The following is a 23,708-nucleotide window of genomic DNA, read 5'->3' as shown; positions in this document are numbered from 1 at the left end:
AACATTAGCTAAAGCTATCCAAAAAGTAAGGCAAAATGAAACAGCAAGCAGTGTTACATGGATCTGACTAAACGTCCACTCACAGCATGAATATGGATGCAATCAGATGTAAAGCCTCAAACAGTAAAACAGTCCAATTTAAAGGGATGATTGATTATGATTTAACTTTAGTTAGTGTGTAATGTTGCTGTTTGAGCATGAACAACATCTGCAAAGTTACAACGGGAGATATTTTCTTTTCTAGAAATTGCTTTTCAAGGACTACAAATGGCTGGTTGGGACTACACGACATTCCTCCCGGGTTAATGACATCACCAACCCTAAAATTTACATAAACCCCGCCCCCGGGAAAGCATTTATAGATTGTCATGACAGAATATGCTAATCAATGACTAGAAGATAACTACACATAAGCTACATAAATTCATCAACTAACCATTAAGAAACATCCTGTTACATTCTACATGTTGTCACTTCTTCTTGAGTCTCTCCATCATTGTCTGACTCTGGTTTGAACATTAAAGGCTAAAAGTTTTGGAAATGTTCAGTGCATGTCTGTGTGAGGTAAAAGGATACGAGCTCTTGAAGCTCCGCCCTCTGTGCCGGGAGCAGCAGCTCATTTGCATTTAAAGGGACAGACACAAAAACGGTGTGTTTTGCTCAAAAAGTGACCATTTTAACATGCTATATCAAAATATTTGTGGGGTATTTTGAGCTAAAACTTCACATACACACTCTGGGGACATCAAAGACTTATGCTTCATCTTGTGAAAAGAGCATTATACCACCCCTTTAAGAGACAAAACAAGCCAGAAGACATCATGAAGAAAAAGTGAAACAAAAATCAGCACAAAATGACTGTGGTAGATGTGGAATGGGACAGACTTGGAAGGATTGTCCTGCGAAAGATGTCCTGTGAAAGGAGAAGGAGATGTCCTTCTTGAAAATGTAAAAAAAAAGCCCATTTCGCAGCTGTATGTCGGACGTACAAACTGGACTATGTTTCACAACAGGACAGAGAATTCTCTGAGAGCGAATTTAAGTTTGTGAGTTAAAAACACCCCCCAAAAGTACTGTACGGCCCAGGGCATTACATTCTGGATGTTTTCAGTGTGTACTGAGAGCAAAAGGACACAGCAGCATTCAAGATGTCTATGTTGTAAACAAACTCACAAAATCTCTTCTGGGTCTTCCTGCTATAGAGGCCCTGAATCTCGTTCATCAAACTGAGTTTCAATCAGTGTTCAGTGGTCTAGAATTGCTGAATGACCCATATCACATTGAGTTGAAGACATGTAACAACAATAACACCATTGAGGTCAAAAGTTTGGGGTCTGTAATTAAATAAAACATTTACAATATTGTATAACTTACTCCATTTTAAAAAGGGAATCTCTACACTTCCTGTTGTAGAGAGCCGGGACGATTGAAACGCAGGACGGATGAACCTTTGAGATTTCCTTGAAAACCACTCATGTCATGTACGTCAAATTTCATCAGCACGTACAGCACGCAATGCCTACCAGACCCGCGAAAACATTTCTTCTTTACGTCATGCCGTTTTGGAGTTAAAGCTGGAAAGCTGTTTTTGAGTGCGGTAAGTGAATTATTTCGTTCGGTACTTTTTTTTGACTGACAAGTTGTATTTATTGTTTCATGTGCCATTGTAATGATATGGCAGGTGTATTAGTACTGCAACCAGTGTTGGGTGTAATTACTGTAAGTTACTGTAATTAAAATACTTATCCACTGAAAAGGTAAAGTAAGGGATTACTGTTCATTTTTAGGCAATTTAATTACAGTTACTTATATTGTACTTGCGTTACATACTGTAAATTAGTTCAACAGTTCTAAATCAATATTGAATTTGAAATCTAAATATATCGCCTAAAGGTAAAAGTGAACGGTGCCTCTTTAAAATCGTTAGCTGTAGTGCAGTTGCATGTGATGAGTTCGCGCCAGTTGTTTACATTGTCTGAAGTGGAAGATGTCAGCAGAAGCGAGTGGCTGTTTTACCTAATGGAAATATTACAATTACTTCACTTTTTTGACACAGGTAGACAATAACATTACGGTACAATGTAAGCTATGTCCTGGGGAGAAAAAAAAACTATCGGCCGCTGTCAATAGCACAAGTAATCTATGCTACCGAAGCACCTGACAATGCAGCATGATCGTCACTACGGCAGATAACGCTACGGCAATCCCTGATAAGCAGCCAAAACTTGATTTTACACCGGCGGTACAGAAAGTGTCTGAAGGTGAGCTTAAAAAAGATTGCAGGCTAAAGGTTACAGTGAAATAGAAATGAGTTAATTTTGTTGAAACACATGGCTACATAGGCTACATTATGTATGAAATGTAATATGCAGAGGTGGACAGTAACAAAGTACATTTACTTGAGTACTGTACTTAAGTACACTTTTTGAGTATCTGTACTTTACTTGAGTATTATTTTTTTCTGGAAACTTTTTACTTTAACTTCACTACATTTGAAAGACAAATATTGTACTTTTTACTCCACTACAATTCTGTCAAGGTCCTTGAGTAGAAAGTAACATCAGTCAGTGCATGATTTTGGTTGCAGGGGTTGCATTTTGGTTGGAAATGAAAGTCGGGTTGACGTCAGAACCCTGCATCTCATTGACATCAGAACCCGACGTCAGATTGACGTTGGATATTGATTGAAAATAAAAGTCGGGTTGATGTCAGAACCCGACTGATGTTGGTTTCTGACGTCAACCCGATTTTCATTTTCAGCCACAATACAACATCTGTTCAACGTTGGAGATCAACGTCAAACTGACATTGGATTCTGACATAAACCTGATTTTCATTTTCAACGTTGGGTTTGGTCTTCTAAATGCGACTTTTGTCACTTTTTTGGAGCACACTAGCTTATAGATAACAGTAAGGTTAACATATTCATACTAAAAGCCAAAAATCTTTAAATAGGGCAATATTTGAGGGAACAGCCATTTGTGTGTCCGAAACCATTGTGGACGTTATTGAGTGCACTTATTCAATCTCACATTCAATCCCACTACTGGAACTGTGTTCTAGAAATAAATTTGATATTGATATGATGGTAGGTAGGCAGGCGTAGATTCAGAGGCATACGGTACTTTAAGTATTACATACAACAATGCAACAATAATAAAACAATGCATTGACATTTACTTTTTACTTTTGATACTTAAGTATTTTTAAAAACGAGTACTTCTGTACTTTTACTTAAGTAAAAATAGGTCTTTACAACTTTTACTTGTAACGGAGTAATATTTGACCAGTAGTATCTATACTTTTACTCAAGTAAGGAAGTTGTGTACTTCGTCCACCTCTGGTAATATGGTACTCGTTGCTTTGAAAGCAAGTTTCATGTTTACAGCTTTATACATGTTATTTAACTTCTCTTAAGTTAAGCTTTTTTGTTATTCAGATATGTAGCAGAATAATTCTATTTTTTTGTTATTCAGATATGTAGCAGAGGAATTCTGTTTAACTAAAGGTTACATTTGTTACTAAAATGTTTAAGTATTATAGTATGTTTTAATGAAGCTAAAATGCTTTAAAAGGATAAACTATTCCATGTTTGACTCATATTTAATTATTAAAATAGTTTAATTTCTATTGTCTATCCGGTCAAGGTTTATAGGAATTTTAAGAAGTAATTTGTTTAATTACTTGTTGAGTAATTCAATTACTTTTCAGACAGAGTAATTAGAAAAGTATTTTAAATACAATATTTATGATGTAATTAGTAATTAGTAATTAATTACTTTTTTGAAGTAACTTACCCAACACTGACTGCATCACACCCTTAAGTGTGCAATATCTGAGTTTTTTAGTTTAAGGGCAAAACAGGTTTAACTGGCTGGAGGAGCTGTCAGTTGAACCTGGTCATAGGAAAACCACTGTTAATGTGGTCACACTATGTGTTTAAGCATTGAATAAAAAAGTGTTTTGCAATAAATAATGAAAACATTTGTAATGCATAAGATGTGTTTTCGATGTTTAATAGTTATTTAACCATATGACATAAGTACAGAAGTAGGTCTTTAGCCTATACTGTTCATAGATTCATATACTGTTCCTAGACTTGTGTTTCTTTTAATGCAAATTTATTTTCAATTACGCAACACGTTATCTCTTTAATAATCATCAATTGTCCAATCTTCAATCTTCAATTTATTTCATCTATTGTCTTCCGGTTGACCTCGTTTTCTTCATAATAACAGGCTATTCAACTAGCAAACACTCAATATGACTCAAGGAAGAAATGTAAGAAAATTTATTGTAAACGGATTTGTCTGTCTTCATCACCTAATAGCCTATTAGAAAGATTACGCAAAATGCACATAGGCTTATCGCCTATTGTTCAACTGTTATGTTTCATCTGTCCCAACCCTGTGTTTCAATCGCCCCACTCAGGCGGGATGATTGAAACAAAGCACAACTACCGTTCAAAGTAAATTTTTACTTAAATCATTCTATATTTGTACCGAATAACACATGATACTAAGAGAATACATATGTGAGTTGTTGATCACAAAAAAAAAATCTATCTGTAACCTTATCTTAGAAAACGACGTTTATCTGAAAAGTGTTTCAACTGTCCCAGCTCTCCCCTACTCATTTTCGTTGTCTAAAGACGGGACCAGTCTGATTACCAACCAATGGAAGACAGGGGGATTGTTTGAGGAAACATGTTTGAAAACAATAATTTTTGCAAATCCATCTGGTGATGCTTTAATGGAGCCCAAAATCACAAAATTCAGCTTTAGAGAAAAGATTATGAGTGTCATGATTCCTGTCTTGTGTTCCCTTTGTCTTTTGTATTGGACTTTTATGTTATTTCCTGTTCTGTGCCAAGTTTTGTAGTCCTTTGTAGTTTTTCTTATTGATTAGTTCCTGATTGTTCCCACGTGTGTCTTGTTTGCCAATCTCCCCTTGAGTGTATTAATACCCAAGTGTTTCTCATGTTCTTTGTCTGGTGTTGTCCTTTGTTGGATGTATGTTTGGTGATGCTCATTCTGTTATCGGTTATCGGTTCCCTGGTTCTCTGGGGCCTGTTTCAGAAAGGAGGTTCAACCAACTCTGAGTTAAAACTTGAATTCTGAGTTGACTTACCCTGAGATGGGAAACTCTGAGTTTTCAGTTACAGAACAGCTGAAATTAGTTAGTTCAGTCAACTCTGAGTTGACTGACTCTGAGTTAACCACGTGCACCACAACTATAAAAAGCCATTATCAATGGAGCGCAGATATTATGAGTCACCATGGAAACAGCGCCAGACAAAAAGAGGTCTGCATATTTCTCACCAGCAGAACTGGATGAGCTTCTGCAAGCATATGGAGAGTACGAACACATATTATTATTATTATTTTTTAAATATCGTCTCCAGCAGCGAAGGACAGAGAGTTAGCTAGGGAGAAAATAGTTGCTCGAGTCAATGCGTAAGTTTACATTTTAATTACTGTTATACAGTGATGGGTGTAATTAATTACCAAGTAATCTAAATACTGTAATTTAATTAAAGGGATTACTCTTAATTCTTCTGTAATTTAAAGTAAAATCTGATGTAATTGCATTAGACTATAGAACAATTCTGTATATTTAACATACATTTTTAAAAGGTGTATTTTTAATATTTGATTTCATTGTTCAACTGTCTGGGAGGGACTGAGGGAACGCTGGCGTGTTTGGCTGCCGCTCCTTTCTCCTTTTTTGTTTGTTTGTTTTTTTCCCAAGTTATATTATTCTCCGCGCCTTTACGGTTGCGATGTGGTTGTACCATTTTATACACATTGGACTGCTGTTTTTAATTGTGTACTCCACCCGGATTAACCTGCAACGTTTCACGGAGAATCAATGCAGTGGTTCGGCGGTGCACGGGGACTCCCGAGATACTACGCTCACGGTGTGCAACGGGGATTCTATGCTGTGGTCCGGCTGTGCACACGGACTTACTGACTATGGCCCTGAGGTACTCTGCACGACAACTTCTGAGTTTAAAACGAAACTCTTATCGTTTAGTTAAAGACTCTTAAGAACACTGTTGAGACGCTGGCTTGCTGCGTCCTAAACGATATTTACACCGGGGCTCGAGGTGCAGTTTTTCCGTCTCATCCTCTCCTGATGTTTTTGTCCCTGCATGCCGGCGTAAGATAAACAATCTGCCTTACGTTGGTGCTGATCACAGTCATTTAATATCAGTTCCCCATGTGGAGACTAAATCAATGTTGTCTCCAACTCAGAGCCTGGCCTTTGCTGCATTATTTAATGCCCGCTCTGAGAAAAACAAGGCGCTCTTTTTATCGGATTTTATTTTGGATAGAAACTTGGACTTGCTGTTCTTAACCGAATCAAGGCATAAAGAGAATGACGGACTTCTGTTTAACCAGATAACTCCTGCTGGTTTTGGAGTCTTAGATCTCCCGAGGTCATCTGGCAGAGGGGGCGGCATTATTGTGGTTTACAACCAGCAGTTCAATTTAAGCGCTGTGTCTGTTCCTCACTTTTCATCATTTGAGTGCTTGGTTTTGAGTATCTCTGCTCCTACTTCTACAATCACTGCGACAGTCTACAAACCACCTAAGACTAAGCCACATGCAATCTTTGTCAGAATTTGCTGATTTTCTGTCAATGCTGTCCCTAAAGTTCCACAAAATTCTTATTGTTGGGGATTTCAACATCCATGTGGATCAAAGTGATTCTACGACAGCTAAGGAATTTTTATCACTGCTTGACTGCTTCAATCTTTCGCAATTGGTAACTGGCCCGACTCACTTTAAAGGCCATACTCTGGATCTTGTGATTACAAATAGCTCATTTGTCTTCTTTAATCTGGAATTGCACAATTCTTGTGTGCCTTCCATCCGAACGGTACATTTCGGAAGTGGAATTGATCAGGCAGTATTTTCGAATTCTGTTGTCTCCACTTTCAGTGATCTGCACTTTACATCTTTGGAGGAGAAAGTCTCACAGCTGAATAACGCTCTTGCAGTTAAACACCTTTGCTCCCCTGAGGTCATGCGAGGTTACTTTTGCTCGCACTGCTCCATGGTATAATGACAATCTGCGCACTAAGAAGGCTGCCTGTCAGAAAATGGAGTGAAAATGGCGTCTCACTGGCTTGAATGTTCATTATCTAGCCTGGAAGGACCTTCTAAGTGACTACAGAGCATTTATTGAGATTGAAAGATCTTCATATTTCTCTCATACTATTGAAAACAATCAAGAAAACCCAAGACATTTGTTTCAAACTATACATAGACTGCTTCAAGTTAAAGCTGTTACTACCATGCCTGTTTCTCAGCAGCTGTGTAACTCTTTACTTCATTTCTTCAATTCAAAAATTGATAACGTTCATAAACAAATTTCTGTCTCATCTGTTTCTACTCTTTCATTCCACTGTCCACCTGGGTTCACTGGTACTTTTCTAACCAACTTTCCTCTTCTTGATACTGAGATTCTTAAAAGGGAGGTATCTAGCATGAAATCTTCCACTTGCTTGCTTGATCCTATTCCCACATGCCTATTTAAATCTTGCTTCGATGTCCTGTGCCCGGCTGTTCTCAGTATTATGAACTGGGATGATTTTAATAATTATCGTCCTATTTCAAACCTTCCGTTTCTGGCAAAAATACTTGAGCGTATTGTTGCCTCTCATTCGTGTAACCATCTCACGATTAATAACCTTTTTGAACCACTTCAGTCAGGTTTCCGTAAATTTCACAGTACTGAGACGGCTTTGGTTAAAGTCACTAATGATTTGTTGATGGCTTCTGACTCTGGTGCAACATCTTGACTTAAGAGCCGCTTTTGACACTGTTGATCACAGTCTATTGCTTACATGCCTTGAGAGAGTGTCTGGTGTGTCGGGGACAGTTTTGAAGTGGTTTAGATCCTATTTTGCTGACCGTTCCCAGTTCATCTCAATGGGTGACCATAGGTCTGAGATTAGTTCTGTTCTCACTGGTGTTCCTCAGGGGTCAGTTCTGGGCCCTTTACTTTTTAACATATATCTATCACCACTTGGCTATCTCTTGAGATCGCTCGGCCTCCATTATCATTTGTATGCCGACGATACGCAGATTTATATACATTCAAAACCAGATGAGCGCCCCGACACTGATTTTCTTTCTGGCTGTATTACTGAATAACCTGGATGAGTAATAATTTCCTGTGTTTGAACAATGATAAAATGATGCTCATTGGTTCCCGTCACCAAACTTCCAAAGCTGGTTCTTCGTCTTTGACTCTTGATGGCTCTGTCTTGGGTATCCAGAGTAAAATGAGGAACCTTGGAGTTATTTTTGATGCTAATCTTTCATTTGATTCTTTCATTCAGGGTACTGTTAAAACATCTTTCTTCCATTTTAGAAACATCGCTAGATTGCGGCCGATGTTAACTTTTCCTGTAGCTGAAAAGCTGATAAATTCCTTCGTCGTCTCTTGGATAGACTATTGTAACGTCCTTTTAGCCGGAGTTTCTAAATCTACACTACACAAGCTTCAACATGTACAAAATTCTGCCGCCAGGATCTTAACTGGGTCCAGAATATGCAACCATATCACTCCGGTTTTGGAATCTTTGCATTGGCTCCCAGTCAGGTTCCGAGTCGACTTCAAGATTATGATGCTCACATACAAATCTTTGCACGGCCTGGCTCCAAATTATCTAGCAGAACTGTTGTACCCCTACACTCCTAATCGCAGTTTGTGAGAGCATGCTGGTTGCTCCTAAAACTCGCTTAAAGTCTATGGGTGACAGGGCTTTCTCTTTCTATGCACCTGTCCTTTAGAATTCTGTACCTCTTGAACTCATGGAAGCTCAGACTTATGCCATTTTTAAAGGTCAACTTAAGACATTTTTTTTTTTTTAAACTTGCATTTTCCTGTTGATGCGTTTCTTGTTGCTTTTAACAATTGTTTATTATGTGTACAGTGCTTTGAGAAGCTGCTTTTAAAGGCGCTTTATAAAATAAAGGTTATTATTATTATATTATTATTATTATAATTTAACCTTCTCCCTCTACACACTTTGGTCAATTCAAGAATAATTCATGCAATTATATATTGTTTATTTGAAAGCATTAAAAGTGCAGTTTCTTGTCTCTCCTTGTATTGTTCAAGTCGTTGAGGCTGATTGTCCCAACAGATTCTGATGGTAATATCTGTCTTTTGGAGCCTCCTGTCCCAACAGAACCCCAGGCAGTTGTGAGTAGCCTACTCAATACACAAAATAGTGAAATAGTGTTATAAAGTGTAGCCTACTCGACCAAATGCTCATCTTCACAGGACGATGGGGATACAGAGTTTCTGCTGCCACAGAAAGGCCTACAGAGGTAATGTTAATATTATGTGTCTACACATCAAACAATCTACACATTCAGATTTTTTTACATTTTTATGTGGAGTAGCCTATAGAATCTAAGTTTAAATCTAAGTATAAATGGGTATTCTTATCTCTTCCCCCGCCCCCAGAGTGTGGAAGAACAGCAGGAGGACGGTCCATCAACTTCTGTTGCACAGATGAACACAGTTCAGTGGTTTAAATGCCACAGTTTAATTCTGTAGAATTTGTTTACAACTACATTATGCATAAGCAGTAAAAACAGCAATGAATAAATTTACTGAAAGAATGAATGAGGTGTTTAAACACTGCTTCCTCTTTAAAAAAGGGGAGGAGACCGAAAGAAACTGGGTTTACTGAAGAAAACCTGAGGGTTGTTCCATAAAAGACGCTTAGAAAAGCGGGGATTAAACTCCAAAACCGGACTTGAATGAGCCTAACAAATAAGTTGGGGCTAAAGTGGTTCCATAAAAGGTAATTGAAGTTCACGCAATCTCACTAATTTGATCCAGGTTTATCAAGTCTAGATAATTGCGTGTGCACGCGTTTCTGAAGCAGCCCTAGAGGTCGATCGTGGATCAAATCGATCCACCATCAAACAGCGTATTTTTTGTGCTGTTTTATGCGTTTGTGACGTTTTTTTTCCCTCAGTGCAAAACTTACATTTTACAGTTATATTCTGTTATATATCTGTAAATGTTAGAAAGTCATGCAAATGTATCCATTTTGCTGCTAATCTTCATATTGAACACGCCAAATAGGAGCGCAATAATTCTGACTAAAATATACATTTTGCTTGGAAAATTAATATGAGATATTTTATAACACTAGAAATATCTTCTAATTATAATAATTTATCTTTAGGATGTTGGATAAGTTGCAGTGAACTTCTAGCGAACAGAAGTACTTCAGTGAATAGAAGTAGCCTAATTCAGGGAAGATTTTTTTTTAAGAAACTAAATATATAAAGATACAAAATATAGTTTTGGGTATATGATCTATGCTACTTAATAAAGATGATGTATACTTATTTAGAATGCTGAGAATTACAGCTTTTAATGCAATAATTTTTTGGAGAAAGCAAGAATCCCCAGTTTTAAATGAGTGGTTAGATTTAGTTTCTAAAGTACATTATGGAGAGGATAACATGAAATTAAGAGCAAATGTATACATTTTGAACTCTAAAATCAAAGAATATTCCATAAAATAAAGGAATATATATTAGCCTACATTAACTACATTTTTATATAACCCTCCCTCCCTCTCTCCCTTTTATTTCTAGGCTAGTTATTTGTTATTTTATTTATTTGCTTATTTAATATTTAATATTTGATATTCAAATAATATTACTTGAATAACTATTAGGAATTATGTGTCATTATAAGAGTTTGATATAAATATGTGAATGTTAAATTTTTTATTAATATTTATTTATAGTTTTTTGTCTTTTCCCCCTTAAATCATATGTAAAAGTGTCTAACTATGTACTTTTTGGTTATTGTTCTAATCATGTGTTTTTTAGGCTATGTGTTGGTGGGTATTATCACAAAAGAAAAAAAGTAGAAGGAAAAATAAGGAATATTTATTGGGGGAAAATATGATGTCTTTAAAGGAACTGTCAATTTGTATAATTGTGTTAAATGTGTTTGAATTGAAAGACATAATAAAGTACATTTTATATATATATATATATATATATATATATATATATATATATATATATATATGCTAAAATATTTGTTATTTGGACATTAGATGTGCCTTATTTAGAATTTTAAACCTACAAGTGTATTTTTATGATAGCAATAACTGTAAAGGGACTATTGTAATGGGGTAAATCAAATGTAGGCTAATATACTGTCAATTACTAAGCTCAGATTCATCTTACCAGTTAAAATTCATACTGTGCTTTTGTAATTATTTATTTTTAATTTTGTGATTTTAACTTCTGCTTTACAAAGCTTTTTTTTAGATTGTGTTCTAATGTTCTTCTAATCATAAACATGTACTACAGCTGCCAAACAAAACCAGAGAGAAATGTATTCATAAATCTTTAAAACAATCTAATTAAATCTTGGGCACAAAACATTCAGCCAGGAAAAAAAGAAAACCTGTAGTATATATATTGTATTTAGGCCTATCTATCTATATATCTATATACAGTATATATATATATGTCTATTGTCTAATTTATCATTGTAGCCTTATTTAAGTTGATTTTCTGTATACTGTGTATTTATTTTTGGACTAATAATGGTTAATAAAGTCCAATAATGGTGAGAGAGTGTCAGTGGTAATGTCGGTCAGTGTTAGAGGATCTGTGTAACAGCTGAGGCTTAGCCTGACAGTTAGCCTGCCCTGGACCAGGCTAGTTTCCCAGCATAAGTTGCCAGGGTAACTGAGTTTGAACTATTTTAAGTTTGCTTTATGAAACAGAAATCACAGACAATAAGTGTGACTAACCAAAATAAGCCTGGCTTGTATTCTAATCTTGTTTTATGGAACAACCCTCTGCTCCCGACCAGGTTAGGTTCACAGAGTAAGTTACCATGGTAACTGATGCACTGATGAGTTACCTCTCTTTCAGAAACGGGCTTGACTTACTCTGCTTTCTCAGGTTTGACATACCTCCCATTCTGAAACAGAAAACCCAGAGTTTCCCTCATATCAGGGTTAACATACTCAGAGTTTTCACTTAACCTCCTTTCTGAAACAGGCCCCTGGTTGCAGTGGTTATGTTATGTTTATTTTGTTTATTTTGTTATTAAACTATTTCTGCATTTGAATCCAACTCTTCTTTTGTTTTTTAGTTCACCCAGCATTACAATGATATGATTGCCTGACCTCTTATGATCATAAATGTTCTGTTTATAGACTCTTGGTGTGAATAGGCACATCTCAATCCTTCCTGTCTTGGCAACTTGAATGTCACGTGATTCACACCAGTTTGATCATGAGTTTATTTCTGACTTATTTATTTCCGTTTATTTTCCGACAGGCTGATGAAATACAAAGCATTGTAGTCTAAACAATCTGAAGCCAGAACAACCGCAGCATTAACCATTAACACAGTGTTATAATGAATGACATTAAGAGATCAGAGATAACTGAAGTTATATATGATGATGTGATGTTGATGACTGAGACTGTGGAAATGGACAGAGGAGAAAGAGTGGAGATGATGGTGGATATCTATGAAAGTGCAGATACTGAGAGACATCATGATCTGTGGACAAACACAGAGAGACATCAGCCACTTCAACACACTGGTAATATAATTCATCTGATACATATTATAACAGAGAGACAGAAGTATTGTAGTATCTCTTGTGTTTTTCTCAGTTACTTTGGTTTATTTTGTTTAAACCGTCTTAACATTCTCTAAACTCAATTGTCACAACTGTTTTATAGGACATCATGTCTGCAAAATGTAGTTACTCACCCAAAACATTTCATACATTTTTTTTTGTCATGAAGTGAAATGTGAAACATGCCATGTCGTAAATATTTTTAGAAATGACACGTATGTCTGACAGATTTTGATAACTGAATGGCTCACACGATGAAAGACTGTTTAGATGTGTTGAATAGTATGACAATTTTACAGAGAATCAACTCGTCAGTTTTGATCAGCAGGCCATGTGTGTATTAAGATATTATGTAGTACTTACTCTTTTGCACCAAAACACTTGTGCAAAACACGTGCAATTTGCTTAAATAAAAAAGTTGTTCAATTTTGGTGTGAACAAGAAATGAATTGTTCAGAGATCTGAACTTATTTGCGAGATCTCATTTGAGAATTGAGTTATTGTTATTGAGTTATTGAGCAAGTTATTGAGAAAGTTATTGAGCAAAACTGTAATATATATTCATAAGAATATAGTAGAAGTGTGACGACTAATTTAATCTTGTCTGTCGTCTTCAGGAAGTGTCTCAGTGAAGAACAGAAAGCACAGAGCAGTTGAAGTGTGTTTGTGTCTGCTGTGTGTTCTTCTGCTGACTGCTGTAATGATGCTCTGTGTGTATTTCACCACCGAGAGAAACCAGTTACGAACCCACATCAATAATCTGACTGAGGAAAGACATCAAATACTTACCAAATATGAGCAGATACTGAACTACAGTAATAATCTGACTGAGGAAAGACATCAAATACTTATCAAATATGAGCAGATACTGAACTACAGTAATAATCTGACTGAGGAAAGAGAGCAGATAAAAAACAAGAATGATGAACTCCAACGTGGCATATGTGAACATGGTAATTTTGTGTTTTTCCTCATTAAATCATTAAAATGTATCTTTTTTTCTATCATTCCACTCCAATAAAAATAAGCATTGACTTAAACATCAAGTGTCTGTTCATCATTTCGGCTTTAATAAATTTCATCGTGGACAAAGCTAAACTGTGTAAACTAATATCTAAACTGGTGTATTAATAGATCAGCGTGCTGACAACTTCAAATGGATTTACTGCAACTTCAGTTTTTCATCTGAGAAGAAAAAATGGAGTGACAGCAGACGAGACTGTCAACAGAGAGGAGCAGATCTAGTGATCATAAACAGCAAAGAGGAACAAGTGAGTGAGAAAGAAAACGATTTTGTGTTTGTTTGTGCACATTGACACATGGGTTGGTCTGTTTTAACTAATGAGAGAAAGGTGTATTACTGTTATTGTAATTATTACTACTACATATGTATTATACAATATATTACTGTTCTTTCATAACAGGAGTTTTTGCAGAAGGTTGCAGGAAATGATCAGTTTTGGATTGGTCTGAGTAAAACAGAGAAAGTGTGGAAATGGATCGATGGCTCCACAATAACAAAAGGGTGAGAGATTACTGAATTTAACTGATCATTAACCAGAATTTCTCTACTGTAAATATGTTATCATACTCATAACTGACTCTACTGGAAATCAAACAGTCTTGTTTGTTTTTTCAGGTATTGGAGGAATCAGAATTTCTATAATTATTATTGTGCTGTAATGACTTCATCAGGTTGGGTAGATAAGTCATGTTATAATTCAATAAAATGGATCTGCAAGAAAACAATTTTAAAACTCATTAGATAAAATATATAAGAACACACAGAGAAATAAACCCATCGTGTTTTTGGAAATCAGTGGTTCTGCTTTGTAATTCTAATTATATCATTGAACAGTACAAGTTATTTTGAAATGAAATATCTTTACGTGATTCATCAGCTTTTTAAATATGCAGCTTAATTGGAAATCTGAGTGCTATGTTATATAACTAAATCCTAATAAAGATGAAGATAAATGGATCCACTCATTAAAGTCTGTGGATATTGCTCATGAGAAAGGGTCAGTGGTCTGGTGTCTCGTCCAGAAGAGGGTCTTCAGCAGTTTTTCCTCCCTGTTGGTGATATCAAGAGCAATCAAAGCCAGCAGACAAACTGATGGACCCTCGTTCTCCTCTGTGACTCTAGTGATGGATGGATCTCCACGGATGTGTATTTAACTTTCCTCATCAAAGCCTCAGACTCTTTACCACTGAAACTCAATTACAGAAGCTTTCATCTACTTCCTTTTCCACAAACAGTGAAATCAGCGATATCATGTAGCCCAAACCTTACTTGATGCAGAGGGATGCATAATGTCCCTTGTGAAAAAAAAGTGCACTTTAGAGTACTTTTATAAAGTGTACTTATTATATAAATAATATACTTTAAATGTATACACTTAAGTGTGACTTAAATGCAATGTTTTCGGTGCACTGAATGCACATTAAGTATAATTGATTTCAAATATATCACATAATAAGTTGAAATAAAATGCAATAAGTTGTCATTAAGGGTGATTTTTTGGTACCACTTAAGTGGGACTTTAATACAACTTTATATTTACTTTCATGATTGCTTCTAGTGTCTTTAAAATGGATTTAAAGTGCACTGCTCAATGCACTGACAAGCAATTAATGTGAACTAAAATATACTTTAATGTCAGTTAACAATACACTTAAGTGTGAATTAAATGTAATGTTTTCACCGTTTAAGTGCATTTTATTTGTATTCAATTTCAAATGCATCACAAATTAAGTTCATATTAAATGCAGTTAGTGCTTTTTTTAAACATAAATGGGACTTTAATACATACTGTACTTTCATAATTGCAAAAAGTGTATTTAAAATATAGTTAAAGTGTAGTTTAATGAACTAACAAGCAATTAATGTGAACTAAAATATACTTTAATGCCAGTTAACAATACACTTAAATGTGATTTAAGTGTAATGATTTCGACAAACGTATTGCATATTATATGTAATTGATTTCAAATGTATCACAGATTAATCTCAAATTAAATGCAATTAGTTGAAATTAAGAGTGATTTTTTTTAACAACTTAAGTGGAACTTTAAAACATTTTTATGAACTTTGAAATATGATAAAAGTGTACTTCCAAATATACTGACAAGCAATTAATATGAACTAAAATATACTTTAATGTAATATACATGTACACTTTTATATAATTAAACACATTTGTAATTAAAATTAATAAGTTGCAATTTATTTCAAAAAAAAAATCTTAACCTAGTTGAAATCAACACAAATTCAATTTAAAACCCTCCACGTACATTTACTGACAAAATCTCTAAAATAAATACATAAAAACCTTTCTGTTGATGCACAAGAAAAACCAAAGAAACACTCAGGGCTATTCAATTGGCGGCCCGCGGACCAAATGCGGCCCGCCAATCATCTCCATGCGGCCCGATGGCACCAACCTCCCTCCTCCTCTTTTCTTGGCGGTGCAGCTAATTCAGTTTGATACTCGCTCCGATTGACCCGAGAAACGTTTTACGTGCGAATATTTCAGCAGTTATTATATGTGTCCCGAATTTATGTCGACTGAACCAGCGATACCAATCATTCGTGAATGAATTATTATTTTGGTTCGATTCTAAACGCGCTTGCATAACGGTCTAAAACTATTCGGATTCATTCGGACCGCTCCGTCACTGAATCATCTGAAGTGGTTTCTCGTTCAGTACAGTATAACAACAAATAGCGCTGTTTTCAGTTGTTTCACTAGTTGTTTCAACACAGCCCAGAACGGAGCTGCGTTTACTCCCGGTCCCGGACACTATTAACCCTTGTATGGTGTTCGGGTCTGTTGGACCCGTTTTCATTTTTTATCAAAAGAAAAATGATACAATTAATTATTTTTTCAAACTAAGACTCATTGGCCTTGGCTCATTTTCTGTGAGGAATATATATCAGAACACATTTTCAATGAAAACACACTGTACACCCTCCCTACACATTTATATTACACACAGGATGTTCGGGTCCACTGGACCCGGGGCTAATAAAAGTGTGGAAATTGTAGGTCCTGTGTACCTTTACTCTGTCCTCCTCCTGTCAGGGCCTGCTGTTAGTGTGTGTGTGTTCTTGTATATGGTTTATGAGGACACAAATGTGTATAATGACATGGGTATTACAACGTAAACATGGTTTATGACGACATCTGTGTCCTCATACGAAAACATACTAAATGGTGTTTTTTGAAATTCAAAAAATGCCAAAAGTTGTCTGTGATTGGTAGGTTTAGGGGTAGGGTTAGTGTAGGGGGAGAGATTATACAGTTTGTACATTAGAAAAACCATTATGCCTATGGAGAGTGACCGTACACCACATATCCAAGTGAGTGTGTGTGCGTGTGTGTGTGTGTGTGTGTGTGTGTGTGTGTGGGGGGGGGGGGTGTTTTGTGTGTGTCTGTGTGTGTGTTGTATGTGTGTGTGTTGTGGATGTGTGTATGTGTGTGCATGAGTGTGTGTATGCGTGCGTGTGAGAGAGAGATTGTGTGTAAGTGTGAAAGAGTGCAAAAGTGAGTTTTGTTTCTACCCCTGCCATTCCCACACGAGGTTGCAATTCTTAAATGTGATCTAACAAAGGTAAAGATAAAATATTAACCATAAATGCTGTTTATATTTCTTGTAATTGGGATGAAGTAAATATCTGTTGAGTATTTTAACATAACATTTTTGATTGTGTTGAATTAAAAACCCAAAAATGCAGCGGGTCCACCAGACCCACGAACACTGGCTGAGTAACAAAAATATGAACACCACACAAGGGTTAAACAGCGTTGCGACAACCAGTGGGAAGCGGTTCAGTTCGACAGAAACCTCTCTGTTACAAACCACTCTATGATTTAACTAGTATTAAATCGGATGAAACAGCCTCAACATTCCCAACAAGACTGATGAGGAAAGCAGGAGAAACATTGTGGCATGAACGAAATTAGAAGACTTTAAATCCCCTAATCACCCTTACTAACATTTACCATGAATTTACTGTAGTAATTTACCATGGTTGGGCAGAAATGTGCAATATTTATATTGAATACTATGTAGTAATACATAAATATAGTAAATATATATACACTATAATATTATATAGTATAATAGTAAATAGTGATTTATATTGCATTAGTTTTATTAGGTGGGTAGAGGAATATATAATTAATGCTTGTTATGAAATTATGTCAGTTTCTTTGTAAAGCTGCATATAGTTTTTAACTATAAAAATGTTTAGGCATTTTTTATACATTGGGAGTGAGTAGCCTGTGGTTAACAAGTCTCACTGTCAGAATATTTTCATTTAAGCATAACAATTATAAATAAAATAATTATTATTTCTCACCAACAGCTATAAGTTTGTATAAATCATTTATTTGTTCCAAGGAAAATAGTTGTACACAGCTGTAAATTATCAAGTTTTTTATTTATTATGGTTTTATATATTTGCATAGGCTACTGTTGGGTACCACATTTCCAAGTAAATACCATACTTTTTTAGGGTTACTTTCACTTATTTATTGAAACTGTTATGTTTCAATAAATAAGATAAACCCCCAAACCGACCCACTGGCCCACCTTAACTTTTCGATTTGATAATGCGGCCCTCGAATGAAACTAATTGAATAGCCCTGCTATACATAAACAAACAGTTACAACACTTTAAAGGGATAGTTCACTTTAAAATGAAAATTCTGTCATCATACTCGCCCTCAAGTTGTTTCAAACCTGTATGAATTTTTTTCTTCTGCTGAACACAAAGGAAGATATTTTGGAGAATGTCAGTAACCAGCCAGTTAACTGGTCCCATTGACTTCCATAGTAGGAAAAAAAAATACTATGCAAGTCAATGGGACCAGTTAACTGTTTGGTTACTGACATTTTTCAACATATCTTCCTTTGTGTTCAGCAAAAGAAATAAATTCATACAGGTTTGAAACAACTTGAGGGTGAGTATATGATGACAGAAATTTCGTTTTAAAGTGAACTATCCCTTTAACTCTCATTTAGAAAGAGTCTGGAGGACAATGATGCTTATTATGCACAATCATTTTCTCCCTCATACAAAGGTACCTAAACCTATCCATCACAGAAAACATTTTGCATTTTTACATTTTCAGAAAACATCATTCTGTATGATTTATAAGATTTCTTCCATGTAATTTACTGGTATTACTATACTTGTGTGGGGTAATTTGGTCCCCATAACCTAGGGATTACCAGTACACACATCATTTTAGAAGCAAACACACAGTACCTCAAACACACAACCCATGAATTAATACAAACAAAATGTGAAGAAAAGTATCATTCCATGTACAACACTAAGATTCAAATGGGTAATGCTTTACAAAAAGGTATTATTAGTTAATTACTTCAGTTAACATGAACTAAGAATTAATAATACTTAAAGCATTTATTAGTCTTAGTTAATGTTAATTTCAACATTTAATAATGCATTATTATATTCAAAAGTTGTGTATTAAAATTAATGCACTGTGAACTCACATGAACAATGACTATAAATTGTATTAACTAACTCTAACAAACTATATTTTAATTAACTAATATTAACAAAGATTAATAAATACTGTAAAAAAAAATGCTCATTGTTAGATCATGCTGGCTAATACATAAATTAATATTAACAAATGAGACCTAATTAAAGTGTTACCGAACCTTGTTAATTTTAGCTCTTAAACCTTTACATAGTACCAACATTAAACAGGGCAAAATGCTTACTCCAGCATTACAGTGAATATAAGTTTGTCTAAAAACAAAACAAAAACTGAAGAAATCCAAATGCACAAAAACAAGAAAACCAAAATCATTTGTCACCAAATGTTTTGAAGTTGTTGGAAAGTGCTGTTTATGTCAATGTCCCAGGTGCTCTCCAAAGTAAATGTGAATGGAAATGTTCCAAAGAGACAAAGTCAGAAAAAATACCTTGAGAAAAAAAAACAAAAAAAAACAACAAAGGAAACCATTTGTTTATAAAACAGATCCAGCCCATTATTATATTTGGCTCAAATGAATGAAAGTGATAGATATACAGTTGTGCTTTAAAGTTTATATACACCTTGCAGTATCTGCAAAATGCTAATAATTTTAGCAATAAGAGGGATCACAAAAATGTGTATGTTCTCTTTTTATTTAGTACTACCCTGATGAAGCAGTTTATTCTGCAAAGCGTACGTAAACTTTTGACTGCTAACTGTTGATGAATGTGTGCTGAATTACCTCAGTCATCAGGGTCACATCGTAGTGCTGGGCAAGGCTCCTTCTAATTCCCACAAACACCAGGATTCCACTGACCACACCGTCTTCACTGACACTGGGCTTAAAGCGATTAAAAATAGAGAACATTTGTATTGCTACTTTACAGGGAATTAAACATAACTATCAATTACACAAATATAGATAAATGACCCATGCAAACCCAAGACCCATGCAAATTGAGAAAGGTAATCTTGAATTTTAAAGGGTTAGTTCACCCAAAAATGAAAATTCTGTCAGTAATTACTCACCCTTATGTTGTTCCAACCCCGCAAGACCTTCGTTCATCTTCGGAACACAAATTAAGATATTTTTGATTAAATCTGAGAGCTGGATCACTTCTCCATAGGCTTCTAAAGATGTTATAACTTGCTGGCCCAGAAAATGCATTAAAGACATCGTTAATATAGTCCAAGTGACTACAGTGGCTCAATCTCAAGTTTATAAAGCGACGAGAATACTTTTAGTGCGCAAAAAACCCCAAAAATAATTACTTTATTCCACCATTCATTTCCTTCTCTCTGGGCCTCGAGTTTTTTCACGTAGTGTAATAGCGCAGCGCTTCTGTGTTGTAATGAATGGAGGAGTGATCCAGCTCTCAGATTTAATCAAAAATATCTTGCCGGACATAGCCATCTTCATGAAGGATGTTCCTGTAGGCTATTTACCACGGTTGACACAGCAATGCTGCAGCCTTCTTCCTTTGGTTTGTTACCTGTAAAATATATGATGATTATATTATATGTAAATGCACAGGTGGAAAAGATAGAAAAGATTCAAAGCATTTACAAGCTATAGGGATAGTTAGTGACTTGATAGTAGTGTTTTAGCTTGATCAAGGTGTGCTGTCTTGGCAATACATTTTGTACAGACTCTTGTACATCTACTCAAATGAGTCAAAAGAATATTTTATGCATAACGTTAGATATAACGTTAACACAATTACAAATGACTGAACATGTTAGGCATAAGATCCTTATAAGCATATGTAAACCATACATATTTAACATTAATTTTTCTTTCTCCAGCGGCAGGAAATAACACAATATTACATCCGAATGTAACTTCTGAAACATTTGACTGAGAAAGTGCATCCGATCTTTATATGTATACATAACTTAAAGGTGCCTTGTGTAAAAATAAATAAATTCATACTCCACATTCCATACCAGATGGGGGCAGTATACCTACAGAAAGTGAGTTGGTCTTCTCTAGAGTATGAATATCTTCAAGCTACTCCCCTTCACCCTTACCAGTGAATATGTTCATATTCGTTTTGTTCATATTACATTTTTATTGTTAGTTTGAATTACATTAATTTGACAGACAGCATTCGCTGATGTTGACCAAGCTAGCGCCAACGTAACCAGAGCTTCCAACTCTCACGCATTAACCGTGAGACACACGCAAACACTTTTCACACGCTCTCACCCCACACATCAATTTTCTCACGCACAGAAAAATCGCGAAGCAAAGAGGACACGGAGACCGACAGACTAGACAGAGCAGGTTACTTATGATATAAAAAAATCTCAGCTCTCAGATTCTGTCAATTAAATACCGTTTTGGCGCTTGTAAATGTTACACGACAGATCCCTAGCGCATGTGAACCGATCATCTCTACTAGCTAATAGTAAAAAAATCACGAACACTGAAAGATACAGTAACGTTAGGCTACAACTTACCAAAATGTATTCCTCATACATAATATCGACCAATCAGTGTTTTTTATCATCGTGAAGAGGTCAATAACACAGCTGGAGAACAATTATGTCAGATTTACCTCAGGAAAGCCATTTAATATACATAATATAGGTCACGTAGTTGGCAAGAAAAAAAGAGCAATAGAGATTGTGCTATGTGTACTATATTACAATACTGTATTTATGAACGTTATATACGTTTATCGAACAGCCTTCGATACATTTCTATGTTATAACTTCCCGAAAATCTACACAAACATATAAAACAAACTTCTAACGAAATACTAACAGCATCTTACTTACCAATCCAAAAGAAATGTTGCAAGTTCGAAGTCAAACCTCATTTTTTTCATGTCCATTAGTTGTCTCCAGCGATGGAAAGCAGTGCCAATGTTTACTCTGGTTCTGTTCCTTTTTTATCAGATTTTATTTGAATGTAGTAGTGGGCTGTAGGCTACTTTCCACACGATTGACATCAGGTTCAAGTACGCCCACAAGCCGTGCGAGTTATTCGTGTATTGCATGTTTGGCTGGTGGTTATGTTGCCGGCATACCGCCTCCCATGGCCGAAACTGGTATTACGACACCTGTCGGGCCGTGGCTATTAATGCTAATGCTAATTCAGGTTGATATCTCTGCAGCACTATAACTTGACATTTTTTTAAAGACATCATCGCCCTTATTTCTTCTCATTCTTTTGATGCATGTAGCTCATTTTTTGGATATTTTTACCTCAATTTTTACATAAGGCACCTTTAATAAACCAAACACAATTTTAGTAAACTCATAGTGAACACTATAACATTGTAACTGGAGTCAATTTGAATCGAATTAAACGCATTTCACAATCACCTCGTGTTACAGCGTTCATGAAATGGCGGACAGTCTGCATATCGACATATTCACAACCCGACCGTCATTACTCGAAATATCTGCGGCATATACATTTGCATTACAGATCTCGTGTGCATATTATTAAGTTGTTGTGGTGTGCATATTATTAAGTTGTTGTAACAATAAAACCTGCAAAATAACAGGAAAAATTGATGCGACAGGAGCCACTGTATCACGTCTCACCAAATCCTCAGCAGAGAGCAGATGTGAGGGCGCGGGCGCACACAGCTCCCATATAACGTAAGAGTCCTCCTTTCAGTTTTTTTTTTTTTTCAATTTTTCTTTCTGTTCTTTTTCACAAGGGGTGACAAACTTAGTAAATAAATAAAGCTAACAATATATAAAACTAGATCTAATGTGTTGTTCTTCATCTATTAGATTTCATGTATGTTTAAAGCAGATGCTATTCAGCTAAAAATCTGTGCAATAAAATACAGATTTTATGTAAAGCACTTTATGTCCTGTAATTTTATCTGTGTGAATCACGTTGTGCTGCAGAAATAGTGTGAGCAACACCATCAACTGATCTCTTGAGTAAACTAATGTTTCATTAACACAGCAAAGCACTCTAACGGCCTCTAGAAAAGCAAAACAACAGACTTTAAAGGAGATGAGCCATTTATTTCATAATAGATTCTCTGACAGATAAACATCATAATATCACATTCACTGATGGGCAGGTCCTGCCTCAGAAGCAAAAGCCAACAGAACACATTTGATGCAACACAATTAATCTGTAAATAACACTATATAGTATATGCATGTGCCGTCATTTAACACCATAGTTGAAATACATCATTTGAATTCAGTTCTTGCCAGTGTTGTATTTGAGACCGGTCTAAAGTTCTTGGTCTTCTCCCGGTCTCGACAGCATTTGTAGGCCTACTTGGTCTTGTCTCGGTCTCAGACTAAGAGGACTCAGGATTTTATCTCAAGACCAGTAAAGGCCAGGATATCACTAAATTGCTGGTGTATTGTCTCATTTATTTGTTAACATCATTAATGTAATGTCATGTAAAACTTACTGCTTAAAATGCATTCAATAACTTATTTCCAATGTGATTATCTTTTGTTACTGTGGTGTCGGGTTCAAAATGAATGCAGGGTTGTCTCAAAAAAATAAAAAAAAATAAAAATTAATACGAGCAC

At 35.5% G+C, this 23,708-nt stretch overlaps 1 protein-coding gene across 2 annotated transcripts; it reads left to right on the top strand.

The window, feature by feature from the left end:
* The first annotated feature begins 12,374 nt into the window (after nucleotides 1–12,374).
* Nucleotides 12,375–15,282, top strand: LOC311076704 (uncharacterized protein). 2 transcript variants are annotated; one of them, XM_084105093.1, is made up of 5 exons: nucleotides 12,375–12,627; nucleotides 13,284–13,619; nucleotides 13,801–13,937; nucleotides 14,091–14,191; nucleotides 14,306–15,282. In XM_084105093.1, the coding sequence occupies exons 1-5, from the start codon at nucleotides 12,438–12,440 to the stop codon at nucleotides 14,433–14,435; spliced, it is 894 nt and encodes a 297-aa protein (XP_083961219.1). In that variant the 5' UTR covers nucleotides 12,375–12,437; the 3' UTR covers nucleotides 14,436–15,282. The 2 variants fall into 2 exon arrangements, with proteins under 2 accessions (XP_083961219.1, XP_083961220.1); XM_084105094.1 differs by having other exon boundaries at nucleotides 14,091–15,282.
* The last annotated feature ends 8,426 nt before the right edge of the window (nucleotides 15,283–23,708 follow it).

The sequence above is a fragment of the Abramis brama genome, assembly GCF_963993115.1.
Source record: "Abramis brama genome assembly, chromosome: 25".
Taxonomy (NCBI): Eukaryota; Metazoa; Chordata; class Actinopteri; order Cypriniformes; family Leuciscidae; genus Abramis; species Abramis brama.
Note: the sequence above shows the minus strand (reverse complement) of the source record. Positions and strands in the feature narration are given on the sequence as shown.